Consider the following 23,356-nt stretch of genomic DNA (forward strand, 5'->3'; position numbering starts at 1 on the left):
CTTATTCTACCCCGGAATCTTCAGGGGTCGCATTGTGTTTTAAAGCAATATGGGCCCTGCTACTTACATCTTGCTAGCTGAAAGTTCATCTGAAGCCGACACTGGATCATGATATCATGATAACCGTTGGTGACCTTTACAAGTATACTTAAAAGCACAGTACACATAAATGTATGAAACATTAATTGAGATCTGTCTGCCAATATATACACATATACAGACATACTTGTACACACAAAGAAATCACTTTTCTTATCAGTATTACAGATTTGATGATATACATAAAATGTCATAGGTTGATTGAGATCAATGCGTGTTTATTGCTTGAAATTATACACATGGAAACATATGCAGCTGATGTCGATGGCTTCATTATTTGAGAGAATGTAGCGAAATAATTTGCTTTTGTGATTGTCGACATTTACATTTTGTGAGGGTAGGTTTCCCAAAGAGTATTTGTTTCTTGAGTGTGTTTGGTACAGGGAAGTAGGTGGTATTTTTCATCATCAATGGCTGAAAGTGTCCCTGATGTAGTTGGGTGGATGGCTTCCTATCTCTTCCAAGTGTGTTTAGGAATCACTATCACATAAATAGTTATATTTATTTCCATATGTATACTACTCAAAAGAAGTTAAGAAACACCTGATTTTTTCATATGACTGTACTTAATCCATGGCCATGTCAGATTATCTATGTCATGAGAAAAAAAATCAGGAATTCTTTAACTTCTTTTGAGTAGTATAGATAGTTATATTTATTCCCATATGTAGATAGTTTGTACTCTGCCCTAAGAGGGTGATCTGTACAATAACAATTCTTGAATCTTGATTCTATAATAGTGATAATACAGGGTGATCACGAGAAGATGACCGTATCCTGCCGGTAATGTTTGAACAATTTGAATTTAATTTCCCAGGAGTGCCAGTTGGTCAAGGCCTAGTCCCTCTTTCAAATCAGTGGGTATACAAGCCACCTTCGCAAAGCCCCTAGCCCTACGAGACATGATCTGCTCCTTTGCACCCTCTGCCGCCCACGCAAATGGAGCCTGTCTCATACCCAGCATTCCTTGCAGCTCTTCCTGTTTGCTGAATGTTGACCACGTATGGCATGTGATGACTATCTGCCTCTTGCTGACCAGTGGAGACAAAGGTGAATGAAGGCTCAGATTGACAAATGTGAGCCCCTATGAATATTAAAGGAGACTCAACCAAATATTTTCAGACTTGGAATTTGCGATGAACCTGCGCTTTAAATTATTAGCTACCTAAGTCTATGGCATAGGATTGAATCTACAGGCAAATATTTGACAACTGACTAATACTAGATTGTAGTCAATCTGGCAAAACTTACAAGACAAAATGGCCAAAATTAAGAACAGTACTTACTACTTATAAAGAGAAATTAAGAGGTTAAACAGTGACATGGTTACTTAAATGTTTGATGCTGCCTGTCAAAACATTTTGAGAAAAATATTTTTACAAAAATGGTTTGGGTCTATTTGATGTTTACAAGAAATGTTTTTTCTTATAAATGATATATTTGGGATAATGCTTTCTTAGTAAAGTACAGATTCTAGTACTTTTTGGGGTTGAGTCCCATCCGGGATTCGAACCCACACCATTAGGTGCCTCACTCTGGCAATGTGGGTTCGAATCCCGTATGGGACTCAACCCAAAAAAGTACTAGAATCTGTACTTTACATCAAAAGTGTTATCCCAAATGACATTTGTTACATTTGACCACTTTCTAAATGTCATTGTGTGTTCATGTTGTTTGATATGTTTATTCTTGAGTTTACATTAGAGTGAGTGAGTTAATATTTAACGTCACATCCGCAATATTTCAGCAATATCGTGACTAGAGTTTACAAGAGAGAATTATGCAGACCTTAACATGGTCATCAACTGGACATGAGGAATATTTCGATGTGGGCCGGCAGGATACCAATAAAAAATATTTTAAGGCCAAACACCACTGTAAGTGTTGAGTTCCAAGATCATCCAAAAAGGAAATTGGGAGAGTTAGTTTGAAGAAAAACAGTTAAGATGGTTGCAATGGAATGGTGCCGATCAAGAATCGGTCTTGGCAGGGTATTTCAAGGACAAGGCAGTACTATAAGCTGTAGTTATTTCTGCTGGTGCGAGATGGAGAGGCAGAGAGGCATCGTGGCTGGACTGGTCAGTCTATCTGACCACATGGAGGTGATCAATCCTCCAGCCCAGCCCTGTCTGGCATGCTCCAGACACTCAGCAATTACCTATCACTAACATTACCTTCTATATCAACAAAAGATATGCCAAAGCAATGATGAGCTCTTTCAGATAGCTTCAATGCCCACTTGATAAATCTTTTAAAGAGAGGAACAAATGGTGGCTGTGCATGGGGAAGAGGCACAGGAATAATATCCCCAAGCCCTGACATTTGGATGCTTGTTTTACAAGGTCTGTTAGTCCTGCACCATGGCTGGAATTTATATTTTATAATTATACAATTACACAATAATCTTCTCAACTCTAAAATTAAACAAATAATTTTCCCCGATGCTAATGTAATATTGGAATAGAGTTAGCTAGAGCTGGCTAGACTTGCTTTTGTATACATATCTAGATTGTTTTTTTTTCGCAAAATAAATATATTCCACAGTCATAGTGCAGGACTATAAAAGCCTAGGCAAGTCTAGATAAAACTAAACCAAGTCTAGTTTCTTTGATTCCACATATGAAAAAGGGGGAGAGGAGAAAATATTTTACAATTATTTTAGAGAAATGTTTTCATGGACTACGTTTTGTCCAAAGGTTTGTGTGTAACATGTAGCATGGCTGGTACTGAGTGTTTGTCTCCCCTAATATCAGAACACTAGTTATCCAGCGTTTGAAATTCCTTGAACCAGGGTGACAATGTCATGGTTAAGGTGGCACAGTCAACAGTTCCTCTTTCTTGAAGGGCACATTTAAAAGTTACATTAAATGACAAACTCTTGCGATGATTTATGCGGTAAGTTTTTTTCTCAAAAGTGTTCTGGGTAAACGTGTAAAATAAACATACAAACATGCACTGATCATTAATAAAATAAACCTAGGGATTCAGGAATTGAATGTCATGGTTAACAATCTCAACAAAGTAAAAGAAACAAACTATCTAAATCCTATCCATTTGTTATCTATCTCGTGGTGAAATGACCTTCACCAGGCATGCGGGTGGGGTAAAAGTAGTCTTGTTGTTGGTACTTTCAAGGGCATTAAATATGAACATGAGTTTTGTAATAATGCTTAATGTTTAAAACTAAAATAACTGATAGAAGCTGGTAGTTTCATACATTATACATTATATATATATTAATAAATAAGGTATTAAAATAAAATAGCACTGCAGTGTTTTAAATATTAAACCATAAATACATTGCAAGGCTATTTTATTTTAATACCTTATATATAATGCCTATGATAGTACGCTAAAATTCCAAAGGGGCAGTCGGGTAACCTAATGGAATAACTCGCTCGTCACACCGAAAACCCGGGTTCGATATGAGTACAATGTGTGAAGGCCTTTTCTGGTGTTCCCCGTCGTGATATTACTGGAATATTGCTAAAAGTGGCATAAAATCAAACTCACTCAGCCACTCCAAAGGGCACACTAAACATCTAAACACACTTGAAAACTTACACTTCTTATACTGTTATCAGACTCCTACTATTCCACTAACGAAAGGTTTGTGTTCATTAAACTAGTAAGCATTCTACTACACATGCTACAAGCCCACATGACTCGTGTAATTTATCTCTCATGCATATTCTCATATTGCCTGATATAGAATTATTCATCCTATAATTTATTTTGTTGAAAAAAAACTCAATACAGTATTTACCATATTTAAAGAAAATATGAAACAAAGGATAGGTTTTTTACATATGCAGAATAACAACAATTTTCATATAATGTGTTGGCTTCCTGCAGGGTAAATCCCATGGATAAAAACAATATCCATTGAGGTCAAATATAAACATGGATAAATATACAAGTATAAACATGATAAAAGGTCAGGTAGGTACTACTTTTAGTGTTTCCAAACAAACATGGCACCGACCTCGTGTATTTGGTGATCAAATCAGAATTTACGATCAGGGATTTGTACAAATTACTGGGATAATTGCAATTAGTATCAAAATAATAGTCAAAGATACAGGAAATTTGTTCAAATGGGGCACATCTGAGCCAAGGCTCACTTAATACAATATTTATGCCTAATACAGGATATTTACCATCCCAAAACACACATTTGCATGATAACCATCACATCAGCATTTAATTCAAATCTTTAATAACCATGGTGTTTATATCACAAATAAACCACTCAGTGTTATCTACATAACAATACAGTGGACATGACGGCGGTGAATATCCTCCGTATACTTCAATGACACATGTAATATACACCTCATATCAATGGAGTAAGTAGTACAGGTAAACAACTCCTTTGTCTGATATCCAAACAGCTGATATGGGCATACAATATGTCATTTCCGGCTGCTTTTGTGTACGACACAATCTGAATGTTCAGGGCATGCTGGCCAGTGAAGGAGAAGGATTAATTAATCAATTCCGTCAGCGTCAGGTGCAATATGCATGTCGCTGAGCATGTGCAGCGCGTATACCACTGCCCCTTAAGTCAATACATCGACTAATATTGACTATAGGGCTGTTCAACACCAATGAAACATGAGTCAGTATCAGTCTCACATGTCAAACTCATTGCCTGATAATAATAACCAGACAGGATAGACACCGATGGACAAGTCCAACCAGTCTGCCGATCATTTCAGTTGTTGTTTAGTTGTTTGTTGTTAAATGCTGCACTCAGCAATATTCCAGCTATATGACGGCAGTCAGTAAATAATCAAGTCTGGACCAGACAATCCAGTGATTGACATCATGATCATCTGGGAGAAGATTACATGCATCAGGCAAGTCACCAAGCTTGACCGTCTCGCCAATCGCTGCTTACGATAAGCATAGCCTCCTATTAGGGCAAGCTTGGGTTACTGAAGACCTATTCTACCCCAGATCTTCACAGGGAGACAAACATGGGCTGCTGAAGACCTGTTCTAACCCGGATCTTCATGACAAGCATGGGCTGCTGAAGACCTATTCTAACCTGGATCTTCATGACAAGCATGGGCTGCTGAAGACCTATTCTAACCTGGATCTTCATGACAAGCATGGGCTGCTGAAGACCTATTCTAACCTGGATCTTCATGACAAGCATGGGCTGCTGAAGACCTGTTCTAACCTGGATCTTCATGACAAGCATGGGCTGCTGAAGACCTATTCTAACCTGGATCTTCATGACAAGCATGGGCTGCTGAAGACCTGTTCTAACCCGGATCCTCACAGGGAGACAAACATGGGCTGCTGAAGACCTATTCTAACCCGGATCTTCATGACAAGCATGGGCTGCTGAAGACCTATTCTAACCCGGATCTTCATGACAAACATCGGCTGCTGAAGACCTATTCTAACCCGGATCTTCATGACAAGCATGGGCTGCTGAAGACCTATTCTAACCCGGATCTTCACGGGTCTGCTCATTTCGGCTTATTTTGGAGTAGTAATGTTTTTCTGGTCTTATTATTAACACTGTAACCACTATATTTTTGCATGACAAAAAAAGTGCCAGTGGGAAAAACATAGACTAACATTGAGTCCCAGAAATAAAGTTATCTTATTTAAAAATAAACATTTACAAACTTAAAAATAAAATCCAAATTGAGCCCAGAACAATATTTAATTTCAGAGATGAGGCAACCTAGACTTGAGTAGGATTCATTTTTGAATTTATTCTCTAAGGTCTGGGAGACTTGGATAAATGTGACTTGTAGAAATATTCCAGCAGAGTCTAGGAGGGAGCAGAAAATGTAGACTTCAGTCATAGTACCAATGTTGGAATCAAACACAGGTTTGGAGCACATGAAACGCTGCAACCACTGTGCTATAACTCTCTGACAGCTGACAAAGACCAAAGACAACCTGGGGATAGGAAAACAAATCACTTACCCAAAAGAGATTTTGTTGTCAAAAGGTAAAAGTGCCTGATTGTTTAAGGCCTTATCATGTGTGAGTAGACACCACTTTTATGACTTTGTCATCCATGTGTCAACAATAACGTTTTAATATTTATTCATGAACACATACTTACAATGACTCTTGATTGCTTTAGAACCGCTCTTTACACAGCAACAATGATGTAGATCAGTTTGTTTACTAAATAATGCCTCGATAGGCAATATCACACACCAGGATAAACATGGGACAACGCTCAAACCGACATAATAAAGTACACTAAAACCCTACCCTGCTATAAAGGGAGCTACATAAACTACACGATGTTCTCTTTTATGCATTGGCACATCCTGTGATGTATTAGATGTGTCAGATCAGTTAACGGGTAATATTTTACACAAAAGAAAAAAAGTTTATGGGAAAATTAATATTTTAACTTTTTGTACCATGTTTGTTTCCATGACTAATAGAAAATCCATACAAATAATTCATGGATATGTTAAATTAAATATCACATGTATAGGCCTTATCAATTCAGTATCACATGGATAGTCAATATCATTTAGCTATTGCAGGAACAGGCAATATCATTTAGATATTACATGGATAGGTACAATCAATACGGTATCACATAGATAGACAATATCATTTAGCTATAACATGAACAGGCAATATCTTTTAGATATTACATGGATAGGTACAATCCATATGGTTCACAAGGATAAACAATATCACTTGAAAGTCCATGGATAAACATCAGCAATAAATTTGACACTAAACATAATACTTAAAAACAATGGTCAATTCTTTTTAACTTTTTATAGGATGTCTGTTTAAACAAGGTATGCCAGATATCTGGATCACAAGCACGTATCTCTCCAGCCATGTTGAGCAGCTGGCTAAGTCAGCACATGGATATCTTTGAAGATGAATCCAAACAAACATAGTATGCACATGCAGAGTCCAACTCGGTGATCAAACATACAATAAAGGGATCTGGCCCCACTAACAGGGGGAATCGACCCCGAAAGAAGAACCCAGCAATCTATACAAAGCTTTTTTTCATGTTTCCATAGCCTGTGAGTGACCCGGCATCATCTAAATAATCCTGGTAAGTAAACGCACAAAGCCCAGAGGCAGTCTGCCTGACCAGATATCTGGCTATCTGACGGACATGAGATCGAGGTATCCTGTGGACCATCTCCCCAATGTCAGGGTAATCTGTGCCCATTATCTCACACTGTTTATTTGCAAGTACAACCAGTCCCAGTGATTTAGACCCCAGGATTACCTAGTGCACTGCCATCTGACACTGTGCAGCAGGTGATTCGGCTGATTGTACCAAGTCTTGAATCCGTGCCTACCTTTTCAGTAACCTTGATGGTTATCTGTTCCACATACAAACTGGGAGCCTTATCTCTGGCTGGGCAACATTAAGTATACCATCCAAGTTCAAAAGATCAGTCATCAAAAGATGTAGGCCTGTAACTCAATCTTACATTATTCAGCATGACCCAAAAGACTTGTTGGACTGTCTTGATGTGGTTAACAAGTGGCTATAAAGACTGTCCTCTCTCATGTCCTACTCACATTGAAGAGAGAGACTACTCTGCTGATGTTGTTTATGGGGTTGATACGTGATGATATGCAATACACAGCTGCAGCTGTGATGCAATCATTTACAAGGTGGAATTGTCACAAACTATGATAAAAGGTAAATGTAGACTGTCACAGTTTGAACTGAAAATATACCACAATGTTTGTGTACTGTAACATAAATCTTATCACATATGTATAACATCAGAATCTGGACAATGCAGTATGCATCGTATCAGAATCCTGATTGTACAATATGCATCATATCAGAATCCTGATTGTGCAATATGCATCATATCAGAATCGTGATTGTGCAATATGTATCGTATTGGAATCCTGATTGTACAATATGTATCGTATCAGAATCCTGATGCCTCAATATACCTCGTAACAGAATGTATATCAGAATCATCTAATATTTACCATCTGAACTGCTAGTGAAGCTTTGTATAGCAAAGACAACACTAATATTACAAGAACCAACAGCAATACAATTGTAAAGTACATCCCATAATTATGTCTTGTGTTCATGTGTTAGATTGTGTGCTTGAAGTGTGATGTAGTGTTTGGAGTCCGATATAGTGTTTGGAGCATGATATAGTGTTTGGCGCGTGATATAGTGTTTGGAGTGTGATATTGTGTTTGGAGAGATGCAAATATAATTATTATCATTACTCACCTGCATTTTTTCAAAGTCGAGACAGGGCCTCTGAATCACAGTTTTGGGATCCAAATCAGTTGGACAATCAGAGGTAGAGAGTTGTCTGTGCCGTTTCCGTGGCGATATGGCTGCCACCACTGCTGTGGGACTCACATTGGCAAGAAAGAACTTGGCCTGTGGTGAGGAGTGGAGTTTTTGAACACCCGAGGGTGGGGAAGCACTGAGTACAACCGGTTGAGGTTTAAGGAGTTCACGCACTTCTTCGTCTGAGGATCCAGCACTGTCACCAACACTCCCACGATTCACTTGTGACCACTTCCTCTTCTCGGCAACACCATCACGGTTATTTATTTCAATAAGTTCCTCTTCTGAGCTATGTCTTTCAAAATCCCACCCATGTCCATCTAAGTCTGAGGTGTAGCTGATCGAGTCCAAACTATTGACAGTAAGTTCATGTGTTCTCATGCCGTCCATCTCCCCGAAGCCCACTGACACCGGGCTGGGAGGATGGTTCACAGGGGACGCCGACCCGTAGCTGGACGTGTCATGATGGGTCCGGTCCTCGTCTAAATCTGAAGGAGGCAAATAATTTCAAAATAATTGTCAAAAATTGGGAGAAATTCTTATAAAAACTTTTCACAATAGATGATGCAATACCCTAATTATCACCTTTGGATCCAATTATACAATGAGAATTCTAGGGATGGATGAAAGTGACGAAAAAAATAACAGTCTGCATGTGTGTGCACGAGATATTGTTGGCTGCGACGATTGTCAAACAGTAACAACACTTTTGGCCATATTTTGGCTGTGCTGGTGGAAGTGACGTTGAGTGGTGCTGGTGAATGTGTGTTGTGAGATTGCTCATTCCTTCTACACATTCACCATTACAGTGTCAACACACCACTATGTCTTCTTCAAGTTTTCAAACTGGCCTTAAATTTTTTAAATACAAACATGTCCCTCCGTATGTCCCCTTTTATTGATAAATCCAAAGAAATAACTTATATACGTAATTTCTCAATAAACCAAATCATTAAAATTGTATCGCAATACATTAGGGCTGTATCGATTCACCAATACCTACGATATCATCGATACTTAGGTACACATGATACTTGAACATCAGTTTGTGAGATCGCAATATGCTATAAATAGAACAGGAAGTAACAGAGTGACCTCCCATAATAGCAAAAGTAGTATTGCACCACCTGTAAGCATGGCAGAACACAAGGACGTGGTAGCTGAGGACGTCCCGACTAACTGTTACATGTTATAACCATCCTTTCATTTACTGTTTTGTTCTTGTGGTTTTCTTTTAGAAGTTTTTGAGATATCAATACATAAATGTATGAAGAAAGAGGTTTTAGAGCTGTACTTCAGTGATTTCATCATTTCATACTATTTGATGTAGTGTATCGTGATACCAGCTGTATCGTCAGTCCGTATCGTGATACGATTCGTATCGCAAGATACCAGGCGACACTCAGCTCTATAATACACATTAGTATAGGTTTGTATCACTGTTCACCAGTGTACCACCAATACCATGCAGTCTTATTGAGGACCCAACTGAACTAGAACTTTTTGCAACTTTCATATAGTAATCATCTTAAATACCCTTTTTACCCCGGATCTTCAATATTTCAACAACTTTATCCAGCTTTAGGACAGATATTCCTATGACAGAATGATGAATATACTAAACTAGGAAAGGGTATCTGGCTATTCACTGTTTTAATCTAGGTGGGGTGGTGGTATGGTAAAATCTTGATTGCACATTTCTAATCTAGTGGCTGAAGGAACTATTGAGACAGTCCCTTACAGGTCTCATAAACAGCATGAAGCATGAACAGAGGCTTAAATAAACACATACATCAAGTCCTTATATGTATACACTGACAAGCCAATCTCCTATTTGAGAGTACAATGCATCCTTTCTTTGTGTCAGTGCATGGGTGTGACTGAGCAATTATTATGGTTCATTGAGGAGACCTTCCGCATGTTCAGTGAAAGAAATGTTATTCATTATTTATTCATATTCGGAGGAAATGTTTAAAGAAAACCCAAGCAGTATTGGACTGCTCCTGCCTTTGATTTATAACACCATAATAATGTACTTAAGTCTATGTTGCCTCAAATGGCTGTCAACAAGATGACCTGTCCCCAGGCTGAATGGGAATGTTGGAAAAAGGTAGCCTTTCCAATCAATAGACTGCACAAGTCTTCAAGGAAATGATTATTTGCTTAAACCATTCCTAGATCATTTAAATAATACGAACAAGTTGTCACTATAATAGACTGGCGTCCTTTGAACTGTCTTCTTATCTAGACATGCTTATTATAAGAATAGAATTACTATACATCCATGGATTTGGAACAAGGCTACTTTTTTTACAACACTGATCTTTATAGTGGTAAAACAATCTGATTCCTTTCCTGCCAATTGTTATAAATAAGAGCTCTGTCATGAATGATTAGAAAAATGAAAGGAATACTGTTTTTGTAACAGCACTTGTATGAATTATTAGTAAGTTAATAGAACTTGATACCAATGGCTTACTTTTCATGGATTGTTTTTCAGTGTAGAAAGGAGATAAGTTTTCACAGCTGCGTATTTGCAGCCAAAGGCATATTTTGTCCTTTTGATATAGAAAATAATTAGTGTCATGTGTCCAACATAATGTTTAAATGATAAACACGAACGTTCAGTAGGGTATTCGGTTTTATATCGCTTTTGGACATCCAGAAATAACAACAAAATTGGCTTCAGAAATATACTCCTGGGGAATCGAACCCAGGCCTTCAGTGTGATGGCTACTACTTTACCCACTTTGCTACCCAATAGGGCAATAGCCAGCTGCACTGTCAATATTCTTAATGAAGACCAATGTTTCCTCGGATCAACAGTCATTGCGGGAAAGCCAAAGGCTACATGCAGTAGCAGCACTGGACAACACAATCAGGCTAGTGTAAACCTGGCCAATTTTCCCCAGAATTATTGCAAATCACCATCTTAAGAGGAAGTTTCCCCAAGAGAAAACACTCAAATTTCACTCCTTGATAGTCTTTGAGTCAGCTCAAACTCAGCTGCAGATGCAATAAACCCATCTTTATTTCATCATCTCTTTAAATGTAATAGCGAGGATCGGTTTGTTGCTGTGTTTGCTTATTAATCCGTAAGTCATCCTGGAGCTGCACTCACAACGAAGGACACTCAAGCTAAATGACACAAAGTGATTGGCTCCCGAGTGTTCGCCTTTAACAATCAATATCGTCAGGCTCCCCTCATCCCTCGTCTTGTCGGAGCCTTAAAAGGAAGTTCTTTCTTATGACAATTTTGCTTCCATTAGAACGGCAATGGCGTATTAATACAGGCCTTCTCCAGCTTCTTTTAATTGATGTGAATTGGGAATGCCTTTTTCCTTTGCAATATTCAGGACTGTATAAACAAGAGAGGACTTTGACTCATGTAGAGGCTGACAAGGGGCAGATATGGGATTTCATTGTTTGTCCATCATGAAGGCAAGATTTGGATATGGATTACTCGGCCTTGAGATACAAAATATTGGGATTGTCATAGCGGTATGATGGTGTTTATGCAACTTGTCACACAACTGCCTCTGATCACTGGCCTTCTTAGTCACAATTTATATAAATTTGTTTAGGGATCGGACTCTTAAAGGATAAAATTTGTAAATTGATGCCCATGTGCTCCCTGTTGTGACAAACTCACAATGTGACAGTAGTCAATCACCCTGAGGAGGTCATTGACCTATAGGTTAACATACGTTTTCGCTGTACATCGTTTTCTATTTCATTTAGTTTGTTTGTTGTTTCACGCCACACTCAGCAATATTCCAGCTATATGATGGCGATCTGTAAATAATCAAGTCTGGACCAGAAAATCCAGTGATTTATATCATGAGCATCAATCGACCCTATTGGGATACGATGACATGCATCAACCAATGGTATATGACTATATACCATATTTTCTTGAGTATCATTCGCACCTAAGGATAATGCACCCACCTCTATGGGCTTCAGTGTTTTGTTGTTGTTGTTTTTTTTTTTGGGGGGGGGGGGGGGGGAATCATAAAAAAACCCATCAAAACTCATTATGTCATGCATAATGTGTGGTAACTGCAGCATCAGCAATGAGGTGTTCAAACTTAAACATGAAAATCAAGTTGTCCCTGTTATTACAACCCATATGTTAAATTTCCTGGTATACTATTGAGGGGGGTTTGTAGATTCAAAAACTATACTACTCAAAAAAGTTAAGGGCCACTCCTGATTTGCTCACACTACTTAATGTCCGGGCATATTACTATACTACTAAAAACAAAGTTAAGAACCACCCGATTGTTTCTTATAACTATTACTATCTGTCATGGCATAACAGACTATAGTAATATAAAGGAGTCGGTGGTCCTTAACTTGTTTGGAGTAGCATATGAGTCACCTAAGTACCCGCTTCTTTACAAACAGGGGCCATATAGCAACAGAGCAAATTCAGCGAGCTATACTTTGACAAATGCATAAATTTGTAAAGCTGAAGTTTCCAAAAAGAACAATCTCCAAGCAGTTACTTTCACCATAAGGAAAGTATCCAGTCCACACAGGGGAGGGGGTCTGTTTGTCCCCGTGAAGTAATGGCCTGGTCAGCAGAGGGTTATTTAGGCCAGGTGTCGGCAATAAACAGTACATCAACTTGTGCAAACACACGCTAAACGCACCACATAATGGGACACTTTCCCCGTGTCTCTGAACAAGTGGCCATTGCTGTGCTCCAGACTTTGTCCTTACACAATGTAAATGGAGCTGGTTTTGCTTTGGGTCGTAGGAGAGCACACAACAGCAAACACACACACAAACACTGCCTCTCTCTCACCTCATAAACAATCAAACATACACCACAACAAAATATTTTTTATGGGTTAAAAACATGCTAGGTACATTTGAAAATCACATTGAGCACTTTAAAAAGCTTGCTTTCTTCATTTCACAATGTTACCCATTTTTCATACCATTAGCAGCAGCAGTAGGTTAATTCATGGACCTTGAAATTGTGTGAGCCTTATTTGTGTGTGTTCTATAGTAATGAATAAGACAATTAGTGTGTGTTGTTGAATTAGCCTCACATATACATAGCATTTCCTTGGGAAAATAGCATTTCCTTGGGAAACATATATACCATATGTTAAAAGTTCAAATAATTATTTGGTTGCTAACTTATAGGATAAAACAAGCAAGAATGATGTCACGAGTCTTATTTTGTAAATGGAAAAAAAAGAAAGAATTTATTTAATAGCAATCTTCTTAAACTGAAAGTATATTCCTTCAATGTCCACCATTCCATAATCCCGAACAAGGTGGCACACACACGCACACGCACTCACAAACGCGCACGCACGCACGCACGCACGCACGCACGCACGCACACACACACGCACACACACACACACACACACACACACTCCGACTCTGAATTCCTGTCCATCAGAAATGTTGGGAGCGTGCCCAGAGGCTGGGGTTGGCGACACAAGGAGTCCACTGAGATCTCTCCCTACAATAAAGATTTACACAATAACGTGTGGCTGATGCCTAGTCGGTAGTAGCATGCCAAGATGCCATCAAAGGCACTGCTGACCATTTACTATATCGGCGGTGGAGAGCACTGTTCCCAGAGGACCAACTAGCACTCCATATATATAACAATATCAAACACTAGTATTCGTGCCTTCCTAACATACTGCAGAAACAAGAACACTTCATCACCGTAAATATTGCTTTGGTTATTACTTGATCATATTCATAAAATTACAGTGAAAAACACAACCCAAACGACAAAACACCCAATTCTTTTAAATTACATAAGTTAATCAATCATGGCAGATTAACCTCAGTAACATGAAAGAATCTGTTCTTTAACTTCTTTTGAGTAGTATATATGGGTGTGTGTAGTGGTTGTCTTGTCTACAAATGCCTTGCTTATCACGGCCTGCAAGGCTATTTTCAGCTTGTTCTTGCAGCTGCAAAACAGTGGCAACAGGAAATATTCACCATGTCCCTAAACTTACACAAACAGGCTGTATAAATAACTGGGACGTATTAACGCAGTCGATTGCAAGCCCAGCACCTGTTGTAAAGCCAGCCATGTCACACCCACGATCAAATTGCAGTTACTGTCATAAAACTGTGAACGACACTCCCATGCGTCAAGGTTATTTAGAATCTTAATTGAGAAATTGCACACAATCTTTAATGGAGAAAAACGCTGAAGTATTTCATTTCGCAAGGCTGTTATGTCTTTTATGGATTTATTGCCGTTTTTTGCATTTTTCATGAATTTACAACTTCCTGTTGCTTGCTGCCCCTTTGATGTCCTTAATGAATGTATTAATGTAAGACATAGTAAAGTACTTAATTAGGAGAGGAAGTTCTTTGCCCTGTTCATTCACAATTAATCCTTACTTTGCTGGAACACGGACAGCAGTTGTTTATCAGATGTGACTTCTTGAGTTAGCTATTGCATGAGATCAAAGTACATTGTAATCCACTCACCAGGAGAAAATACATTGCACTCCATATACAATCTGTTCCTTATATTTTTTAGTCTCTTTTGTCTCAACTTTCCTCCTAGAATCATTTGTGTTTTAAAATGGACTGTTACTAGCTGGGATGACTAGACCAAACACAATTTTACTAGACTTGGCCTTCAGACAAGCGACTAACATCACATTCTGCACACATCCTTAAAACATACATAATCTCTTTTTACAAAACATTTGTGGAAGGCGACTCCATACAGCTATTGGCAATTCTATTGGAACATTCAAATAGTGATTGGACAACAGTGCTAAACAATAGTACAAGAGATAACTATGGCTGTATAATACTTGCTGTGCCTAAGTTTATTCCATGACTGACAAAACGAAACTGTTTTGTCATCCCATGTCGGCCCTGGTCTATTTGTTACAGTTTTCTGAAAGGACTATGGGACTTATGGGTAATTGAATAGAAAGTACATGCATTTCTATTTTTTGTAACAATTGTTTACAACATGTCACATTTGGTCTTCTTGTTCTTTTTTTTCATCAGTAGGGGTATTTAGGACTCATTTAGCCCATCATAATGAAACAGTGTTACACACCTTGCCTGAAACTGACTATAACAGAGAACATATTGCAACAAATGTATACAATTCTCATAGGTTAAATATCATGCAGTACTTGACAATCATATCACCCCATCAAAATATGTGTAGTATCACTCATTCAATGTAGCATCCCTCATTCTAAAATGTGGCACATGTAGTACATCTATGTATAAATGTATATGACCCTACATGTAATAACCTACTTTGTACAATCTTTGCTAAGGAAACAGAAAATCTTATGTCTTATTCATTATGGTCAAAACTGCATGGTCGTCCTTCCTTGTGCCACAACAAAAGAGAAGATATGTAGTACATAATTGATATATCTTCCTGCCACCATGCTGTCTGTTGGAGCGATATACTGATTAGAGCCTGTGTTCTCCTCCCATGTAAGCTGATCAGATGGGAAGGAAGTGTCTTGCGTTCTCTGTAGCCGGCCTTTGTGTTACTTGTAGGCTAAACCATTTAAGTACACCATGACCTAATCTTTCTAAAAGTTGCTAGCTTTTATAGGGGCCTGATAACTAATAATTAATCTGTATATTGGTAAATACTTAATACATGAAAACAATTTCATTTGGGTTTTTTGCGTATCTCCATGCATTAAAAATCAATGCCTATAATATTTAACATCTTTGTGTTATATGTAGGCTAAACAATTTAAGTACACCAACACCCAATCTCTCTACAAGTTGCTATCTTTTTATAGGGGCCTGATAGTGTATGCAGCAATAATTTATCTGTATATTGGCAAATACCTAATTCATGAAAACAATGTCTTTATAATAAAATCAATTTCATTTGTTTTCATAAATGTAATAAGTAATGCCTGGCATATTTAACATCTTCACTGCTATTAAATAACTGATTTTCAATAATGTCCTTCTCACTTAATCTACTTAAATAATACAAAGGTGACTTTTATTACACAACCATCAAATGTGCATCACTGAAATCAGTTTAAGATACTCTGGCAAAGATCGCAAGTGAAATGATGCACACAAATCATTTGTATGGTATGTTATCAAACACACAGGCCACATTTCAACCCAACTTACTCACTAACTCACCACAATCCAGCATTCAAATAATAATTCTCTATTTGAATATCCTCAACAGTGATATATTTGCCAACTCTAAAATCGTTGTCATTTTCACCAATAAATTATGAGGCTTTTGATGGGAACAAATATTTATTAAATTATATTCAACATTTGTACATCACATGTTTACAGTAATAAATAAAACATATGTTTTACTGAAAACCATAAACACAATAACGTTCAACTATTTACTAGAGCATACATATGTGCTGCAAGTTCTGGAGCTTGACACATACATCAGATGCTTTGTGATATGTACTGTTAGAGCATGTCACAGTCCTCACAACACCTGGTCAGAACGTACATTCGTATAGGATATAGTTCATGATATATAATACCCGGTCTGAACTTAAATTTGTATATTACATAGTATAATAACTGGTCAAAACCTAAAGTTATATATTACATAGTATATAGGTGTAATTTATAATCCCTGGTCTAAGCCTAAATTTGTATATTACATGGTATATAATATATAATCCCTGGTCTAAGCCTAAATTTGTTTATTATATGGTATATAATATATAATGCCTGGGCCAAGCCTAAGTTTGTTTATTATTTGGTATAATATATAGTCCAGGGTCTAAGCCTAAATTTGTATGTAACATAATATCCCTCGATTGCATGACTATTTCATATTCCCTAAGAGCATAAGGATTATTTGTTACGGCAAGCCTGGGTTGCTGAAGACCTATTCTACCCTAGGATCTTCACGGGCACAATAAGTATGAAACCAATACTGATGATAAGGTGAAATGGGGTTTAGCGTCGTGACCCAAGATTATTGCCCTTATATAGCCATGTGTGTGTGTGTGTGTGTGTGTGTGTGTGTGTGTGTGTGTGTGTGTGTGTGTGTGTGTGTGTGTGTGTGCGTGTGCGCGTGCATGCGTGTGTGTGTGTGTCTGCTTGTACAAGTATAGACTAATGCCAGTTTTGTAGTGTTAGCCCACTGAGAAACTGTAGTTTAACATGAATATCCCACTCAAACATAGTACACAGACTCCCAAGCTGACCAGTCCTTGTTTTATCCCCTTTATGCTGAACCCCAGGCAGGGTAACAACAAGTACCATCTCTTAAAGTCAATAATAATGAAGAGCCTATGTCGTTAAGGTGTCAAGGGTTTAACTACTGTTTTTGTCACATGTGTGAATCAACATCTCCTTTCTTCACAGTTAACACGAACCTCACACACACTATCCTGATTTTAAAAAATTTACAAATTAATCATGTAATGGCAATTCAACCTAGAGGGAATATATGTTGGCATAAATGAATACCTCAGATATGGACTATGGACATAATTTAATTATTGAATGAAACAATTATTACAAGAAATTCAATGTAATCAAACGTAACAATTATGAACAATGGATGTAAACAGTGGCCGTTACACGCTACAAGGAGAGGTTGGGCAAGCCTCAAAGCCCAGAGGCTCAGGTATTTGAATTCGGTCAGTCCACCGACTCCGAGGAGCTTGGCTGGTTGCCAACTTGGGAGCTGATTACTGAGCAAGGGGACTGTGCCTTTGTGTACTGGCTTGTGGGAGCTCACAGCAAAAATATCGCCCTTTTCGTATCATTTTAACTCTGTATTTCCTATGTCAGCCAATTCCCATAGCTGCATATGTTGTGTTTCTTCTTAATAGCTCAAGAATAAATATAATGATAGGCTATTCCCTGGTTGCCAGTATAGAAAGGTAGGTATGGGCAGGTTGACAGTGTGGGGGTCTGAGCTGGTGGGGGTGGGGGTGGGGGGAAAGAGGCGTGAGTCATTGCTTCACATCTAGAAGAAAAATCATTTCTCTGACAACATTATGAACTGGTATTTGACAAGGTATGATGTATATTTCTAGAAGTACTTCTTTCATGCATTTAGTGTATGAATATTTATTTAATTGATAAATGACAAATTCAGTCTAACAGGTACGCTGCATTGTCCAATTACCACAGTAGGTACAACATAGTCTTACTGTCTGTATAAACATATATGTCATGGTTGATACAAAGTACACTGGTCATTACTCCATGAGGTCCAATACATCACTATGATTTTGCATGTGAAGAAATCTCGAAATTTCCTGTCATACACCATGTGTATGTATATATGAATAAAAGATTATAAACTTCATAAATCCTGACTTTTATCACAAACAAAGGTTGTGTATTTCACTTGATTGAAATGACCAAAGCATGAAAACAGGAAAACAGTGTGAAATATCATGCTTGCCACCAAACTGTGACAGTGCAATACAATGTATTATCATTCCCTTGCATCCATCACCACTGCAACTAGTGCAACATGATGTATTATACACCTGCATCCATCACTACTGCCACTAGTGCAACATGATGTATTATACACCTGCATCCATCACCACTGCCACTAGTGCAACATGATGTATTATACACCTGCATCCATCACCACTGCAACTAGTGCAACATGATGCATTATACACCTGCATCCATCACCACTGCCACTAGTGCAACATGATGTATTATACACCTGCATCCATCACCACTGCAACTAGTGCAACATGATGTATTATACACCTGCATCCACCACCACTGCCACTAGTGCAACATGATGTATACTACTCAAAAGTATATGCAGGTGTATTATACATCATGTTGCACTAGTGGCAGTGGTGGTGGATGCAGGTGTATAATATACTACTCAAAAGAAGTTAAGGATCACCCGATTCTCTCATATTGTTAATGTTAATCTGTCATGGCATGAGAGATTAACTATTGTAATATGAAAGAATCAGGTGATCCTTAACTTCTTTTGAGTAGTATATTATACACCTGAATCCATCACCACTGCCACTAGTGCAGTATGATGTATTATACACCTGCATCCATCACCACTGCCACTAGTGCAGTATGATGTATTATACACCTGCATCCATCACCACTGCCACTAGTACAATATTACGTATAATCCCCCATCCCCAGCAACCATCTGCCACTGCCACCAATGCAATATGATGGATGTAAAATCCCCCAGCATCCATCTGGTACGACAACTATTGCAATATGGTGTATTGTCCCTTCGCATCCAGAAAATATTGATTGTATCAGCCACAAGCACCCATTGCATAAAACACACACAGCAGGTGGTCCCTCCACAGAAACACGTACTTTCACTTCACCACATGGAAGACTGCTCACTGTGGTGTGTACAGTATGGAGGCTTAAACCATCCAGTGTGTGCACAGAAAAATCTAAACAGAAGCTCGATGATTCCATTCTATCCAGCCAAGGCAAGGAAGATACGCTACCTTCATTTTCACTCAAATAACATTCCTCAGGAATCATAGCTGATTATTCTTACAGAACTCACACATATGTATGCATGGTCCACATTCTGACATTCAGAGTAGGTAAGTGCACTGGTACTGTCATATTGACTTATCATGCACACTGGGGATAGAGTTGCACAGCATAAGGGCATGTCATACAACACGTTATCACTACGACATACAACTGTTACTTACTGTCCTCGAGCTCCTCGAATTGTGCGTTTTCATCATCCGACTCGGTTCCGGAATCCTTGTCCTCCTCATCCGTCTGTTCAACAAAAGAGGAGGAAAGGAGGATGACACCAGCAGATATTGCCTCACGCGCAGTCTCACCCGCGCTGCACGTGCCAGGGCTGGCAGACGACAAGGATATTATTTTTTTAATCCATTTCCACAATACTCTTTGTATAAGTGAACATTTCAAAAGGGCAACATTACTGGTAGCCGAATAACTCGGTAGGCAATTATCACTGTCATTGGGACGGAACTTACTACAGTTCATGCAATTGCTGTACGTCAACATGTCTATAAATAAAGCTGATAGACGCGTTTATAAGGACAAGTGGTCATAACAATTGAATAAAGACGCTCCAATGCATTTTATTAAACTGTCATCTTGTAATGTAAATAAGCCTAGCCTGCACAACAGGCCGCACCTCCCATCTAATATAAATAGTATATTTACCGAGAACAAAGAAAGTGGTCGCTGTCAAAAAGTCGTCTTACCAGGTGTCTAACTTGAATAAATTTCATTTCCCCGGGAATGACAACTGTCTCTAACTACGCCTATACAGTATACATACAATTCCCAACAGGAAACAAAACACATGTAACATCTACTACTCCACAATTCAGCGAAAACCGCAAATCACATAAAATACGTCGACATCAAAAACGTGCCGCACACTCGTAGTAGTAAGCGTATCAAGGTTCTCGTAGCGACGAGGCGGACTAGTTCATTAACAACAATAGGGGTGATGGGTGTGCATAGTTTGTAAAATGCGACACTCACCTGCCCTGGAAATGGTTGAACTTCATTTATAGACTGAGATTTAAGCTTTTGAGTTAGAAACCGTAGCATTTCCGCGGAAGTCATGTGTAATATCCAACTAATGTGGTCCTTTCCCCAGATCAGCTCCTGGGTTCTGACTCTCAGACGCCCCTTCGCCAGCTCGGCCACCGCTCGCCTCAAAGCGATCACTGACTTCCCATAGAAGCGGAGAAGTGACACCACTCGTGTTGCCACGTAGCTCCTTTGAGAAGACGGATAAATCATATAGAATTGAAACTCATCCCGGAAAAATATTAAATCCGTCCCATGTTTCTTTGAGTTCAGTCAGTTCTGCCTTCTTGCGAGCCTTACTCGTCTGCAGCGAGTGTGGTGGGCTGTTATGGTCTATATTGAATGGTGGGTTTCGGTATTTCTCTAACAGGGGGTATGGGTTCCAGAAGAAATAGGTCAAACGTGTGAAACACCAATACCAACAAAACGAACAACAGTATTCAAAGTGGCATGCCCCTAATCAATATAAACAGCTTATTTCGTGATGGATACTTGACAACAAGAAAGTTTGATTTGTAATTTTCCGTAACTGTGTCAAGTTCGTCCGCATGGATAGTTAAGCTACTCCTCCTAAGTATATGGACTGGTCTGGGAGCCGTGTAATCTGATTGGTTAATCGTAACAACTCTAACATCAGCACCGAAGTTGCACATGCCATTTCTGGCAGGTTGCCAGCCAAGCCGGGCGCGGGGAATGTTTATGAATGTATAGCGTAAGCCGCTAGTTACTCGTAGTTTCGTGGCAACTACGACAACGGTAGACTTGTATGCTCGATAAATCCCTGTGCGCGTCTTATCAGATCAGCTGATAAAACAGTACATGTCTTCGTGTTTTGGGGAAATGTCACGGGTGGGATGATATTTCTCCGTGCAGCACGTGCACACATGATTTGCATGCAACGTGAAGCGGCAATCTGAGAGTTAATTGGTTGAACATTCTCGCCGTCATTGACATCATTGCTCTTTGTAAAGTAATTAGTCAAGGTGGATGTGGCCAATATACTCTGACCAACTGCGTCAGTTGACTCTGTCCAGAAATAGTCTTTTTCAAGTGTCCGTGCTAGAATATAATACATATATTATTTCTCAAGGTCAGTCCGTTTCGTTTTCCGCAGTTCACTTGTGGCACAACCAGTTACATATATGACACGTGTCCTGTTTATATAGCCTATTTCAAGATTAGCTACGATATAGTTAGTTTAAATATCGGTTCAATTTCGCCAAATAAGGTTAGTCGTGACATTATAATGGTATCTGGTTCACGAGTATTCACGAGTATTTACCATCAATCAGACTACTACTACTACTACTACTACTACTACTACTACTACTACTACTACTACTATATATCTACTACTTCCACTACTACTACTATATATTAGAGATCCGGGTCAGAATAGGTCTTCAGGAACCAATGCTTGCCGTAAGAGGCGACTTGGTTGATGCATGTCATCGATCCCAATTGCGTGGATCAATGCTCATGATGTCAATCACTAGATTGTCTGGTCCAGACTCGATTATATACAGACCGCCGTCTTATTGCTGGAATATTGCGGACTACTGTTGCCTCTACTACCACTACCACTACTACGACGACGACGTCTACTTCTACTACTGGGACGCGGGCTGGCGTTCCAGAATATGCTTGTCACATGTTCGAATCCCAGTTTGATTCCAATAAAAACGGCCTTAAAGAGAGATTCTCTAAGTCACACTTCCTGAGTGAGAGTGTCTTAGTAAGAGTGAGTGAGAGGGTTTTAGTGCCTGAGTAAGAGTGAGTGCCTGATTAATAGAGAGCCTGAGTGAGTGAGTGCCTGAGTGAGTGAGTGCCTGAGTGAGAGACCCTGAGTGAGTGCCTAAGCGGGAGAGAGCCTTAGTGAGTGACTGAGTGAGTGAGTGCCTGAGTGAGTGAGTGCCTGAGTGAGTGAGTGCCTGAGTGAGAGAGCCTGAGTGAGTGAGTGCCTAAGTGAGAGACCCTGAGTGAGTGCCTAAGCGGGAGAGAGCCTTAGTGAGTGCTTGAGTGAGTGCCTGAGTGAGTGAGTGCCTGAGTGAGTGAGTGCCTAAGTGAGAGAGCCTGAGTGAGTGAGTGCCTAAGTGAGAGACACTGAGTGAGTGCCTAAGCGGGAGAGAGCCTTAGTGAGTGCCTGAGTGAGTGAGTGCCTGAGTGAGTGAGTGCCTGAGTGAGTGATTGCCTGAGTGAGTGAGAGAGCCTGAGTGAGTGAGTGCCTAAGTGAGAGACCCTGAGTGAGTGCCTAAGCGGGAGAGAGCCTTAGTGAGTGCTTGAGTGAGTGCCTGAGTGAGTGAGTGCCTGGGTGAGTGAGTGCCTGAGTGAGAGAGCCTGAGTGAGTGAGTGCCTAAGCGGGAGAGAGCCTTAGTGAGTGCTTGAGTGAGTGCCTGAGTGAGTGAGTGC

The 23,356-nt window shown here is 39.2% G+C and overlaps 1 protein-coding gene across 2 annotated transcripts in view; it reads right to left on the reverse strand.

Annotated features, from left to right (window-relative positions):
• Positions 1-21,270, reverse strand: part of LOC124140702 — a 67,943-nt gene extending 46,673 nt beyond the window's left edge. For both annotated transcript variants that reach the window (XM_046508396.2, XM_046508395.2), the window contains exons 1-3: positions 20,897-21,270; positions 20,080-20,152; positions 8,333-8,886 (exon numbers count right to left, since the gene is read on the reverse strand). In XM_046508396.2, the coding sequence (XP_046364352.1) occupies positions 8,333-8,886; positions 20,080-20,152; positions 20,897-21,160 (891 nt within the window). In that variant the 5' untranslated portion in view covers positions 21,161-21,270. The remainder of the gene's footprint in view (positions 1-8,332; positions 8,887-20,079; positions 20,153-20,896) is intronic.
• Between the last annotated feature and the right edge of the window lie 2,086 nt (positions 21,271-23,356).

Source organism: Haliotis rufescens, unplaced genomic scaffold (genome assembly GCF_023055435.1).
Source record: "Haliotis rufescens isolate VD_foot unplaced genomic scaffold, xgHalRufe1.0.p SCAF_3, whole genome shotgun sequence".
Classification (NCBI taxonomy): Eukaryota; Metazoa; Mollusca; class Gastropoda; order Lepetellida; family Haliotidae; genus Haliotis; species Haliotis rufescens.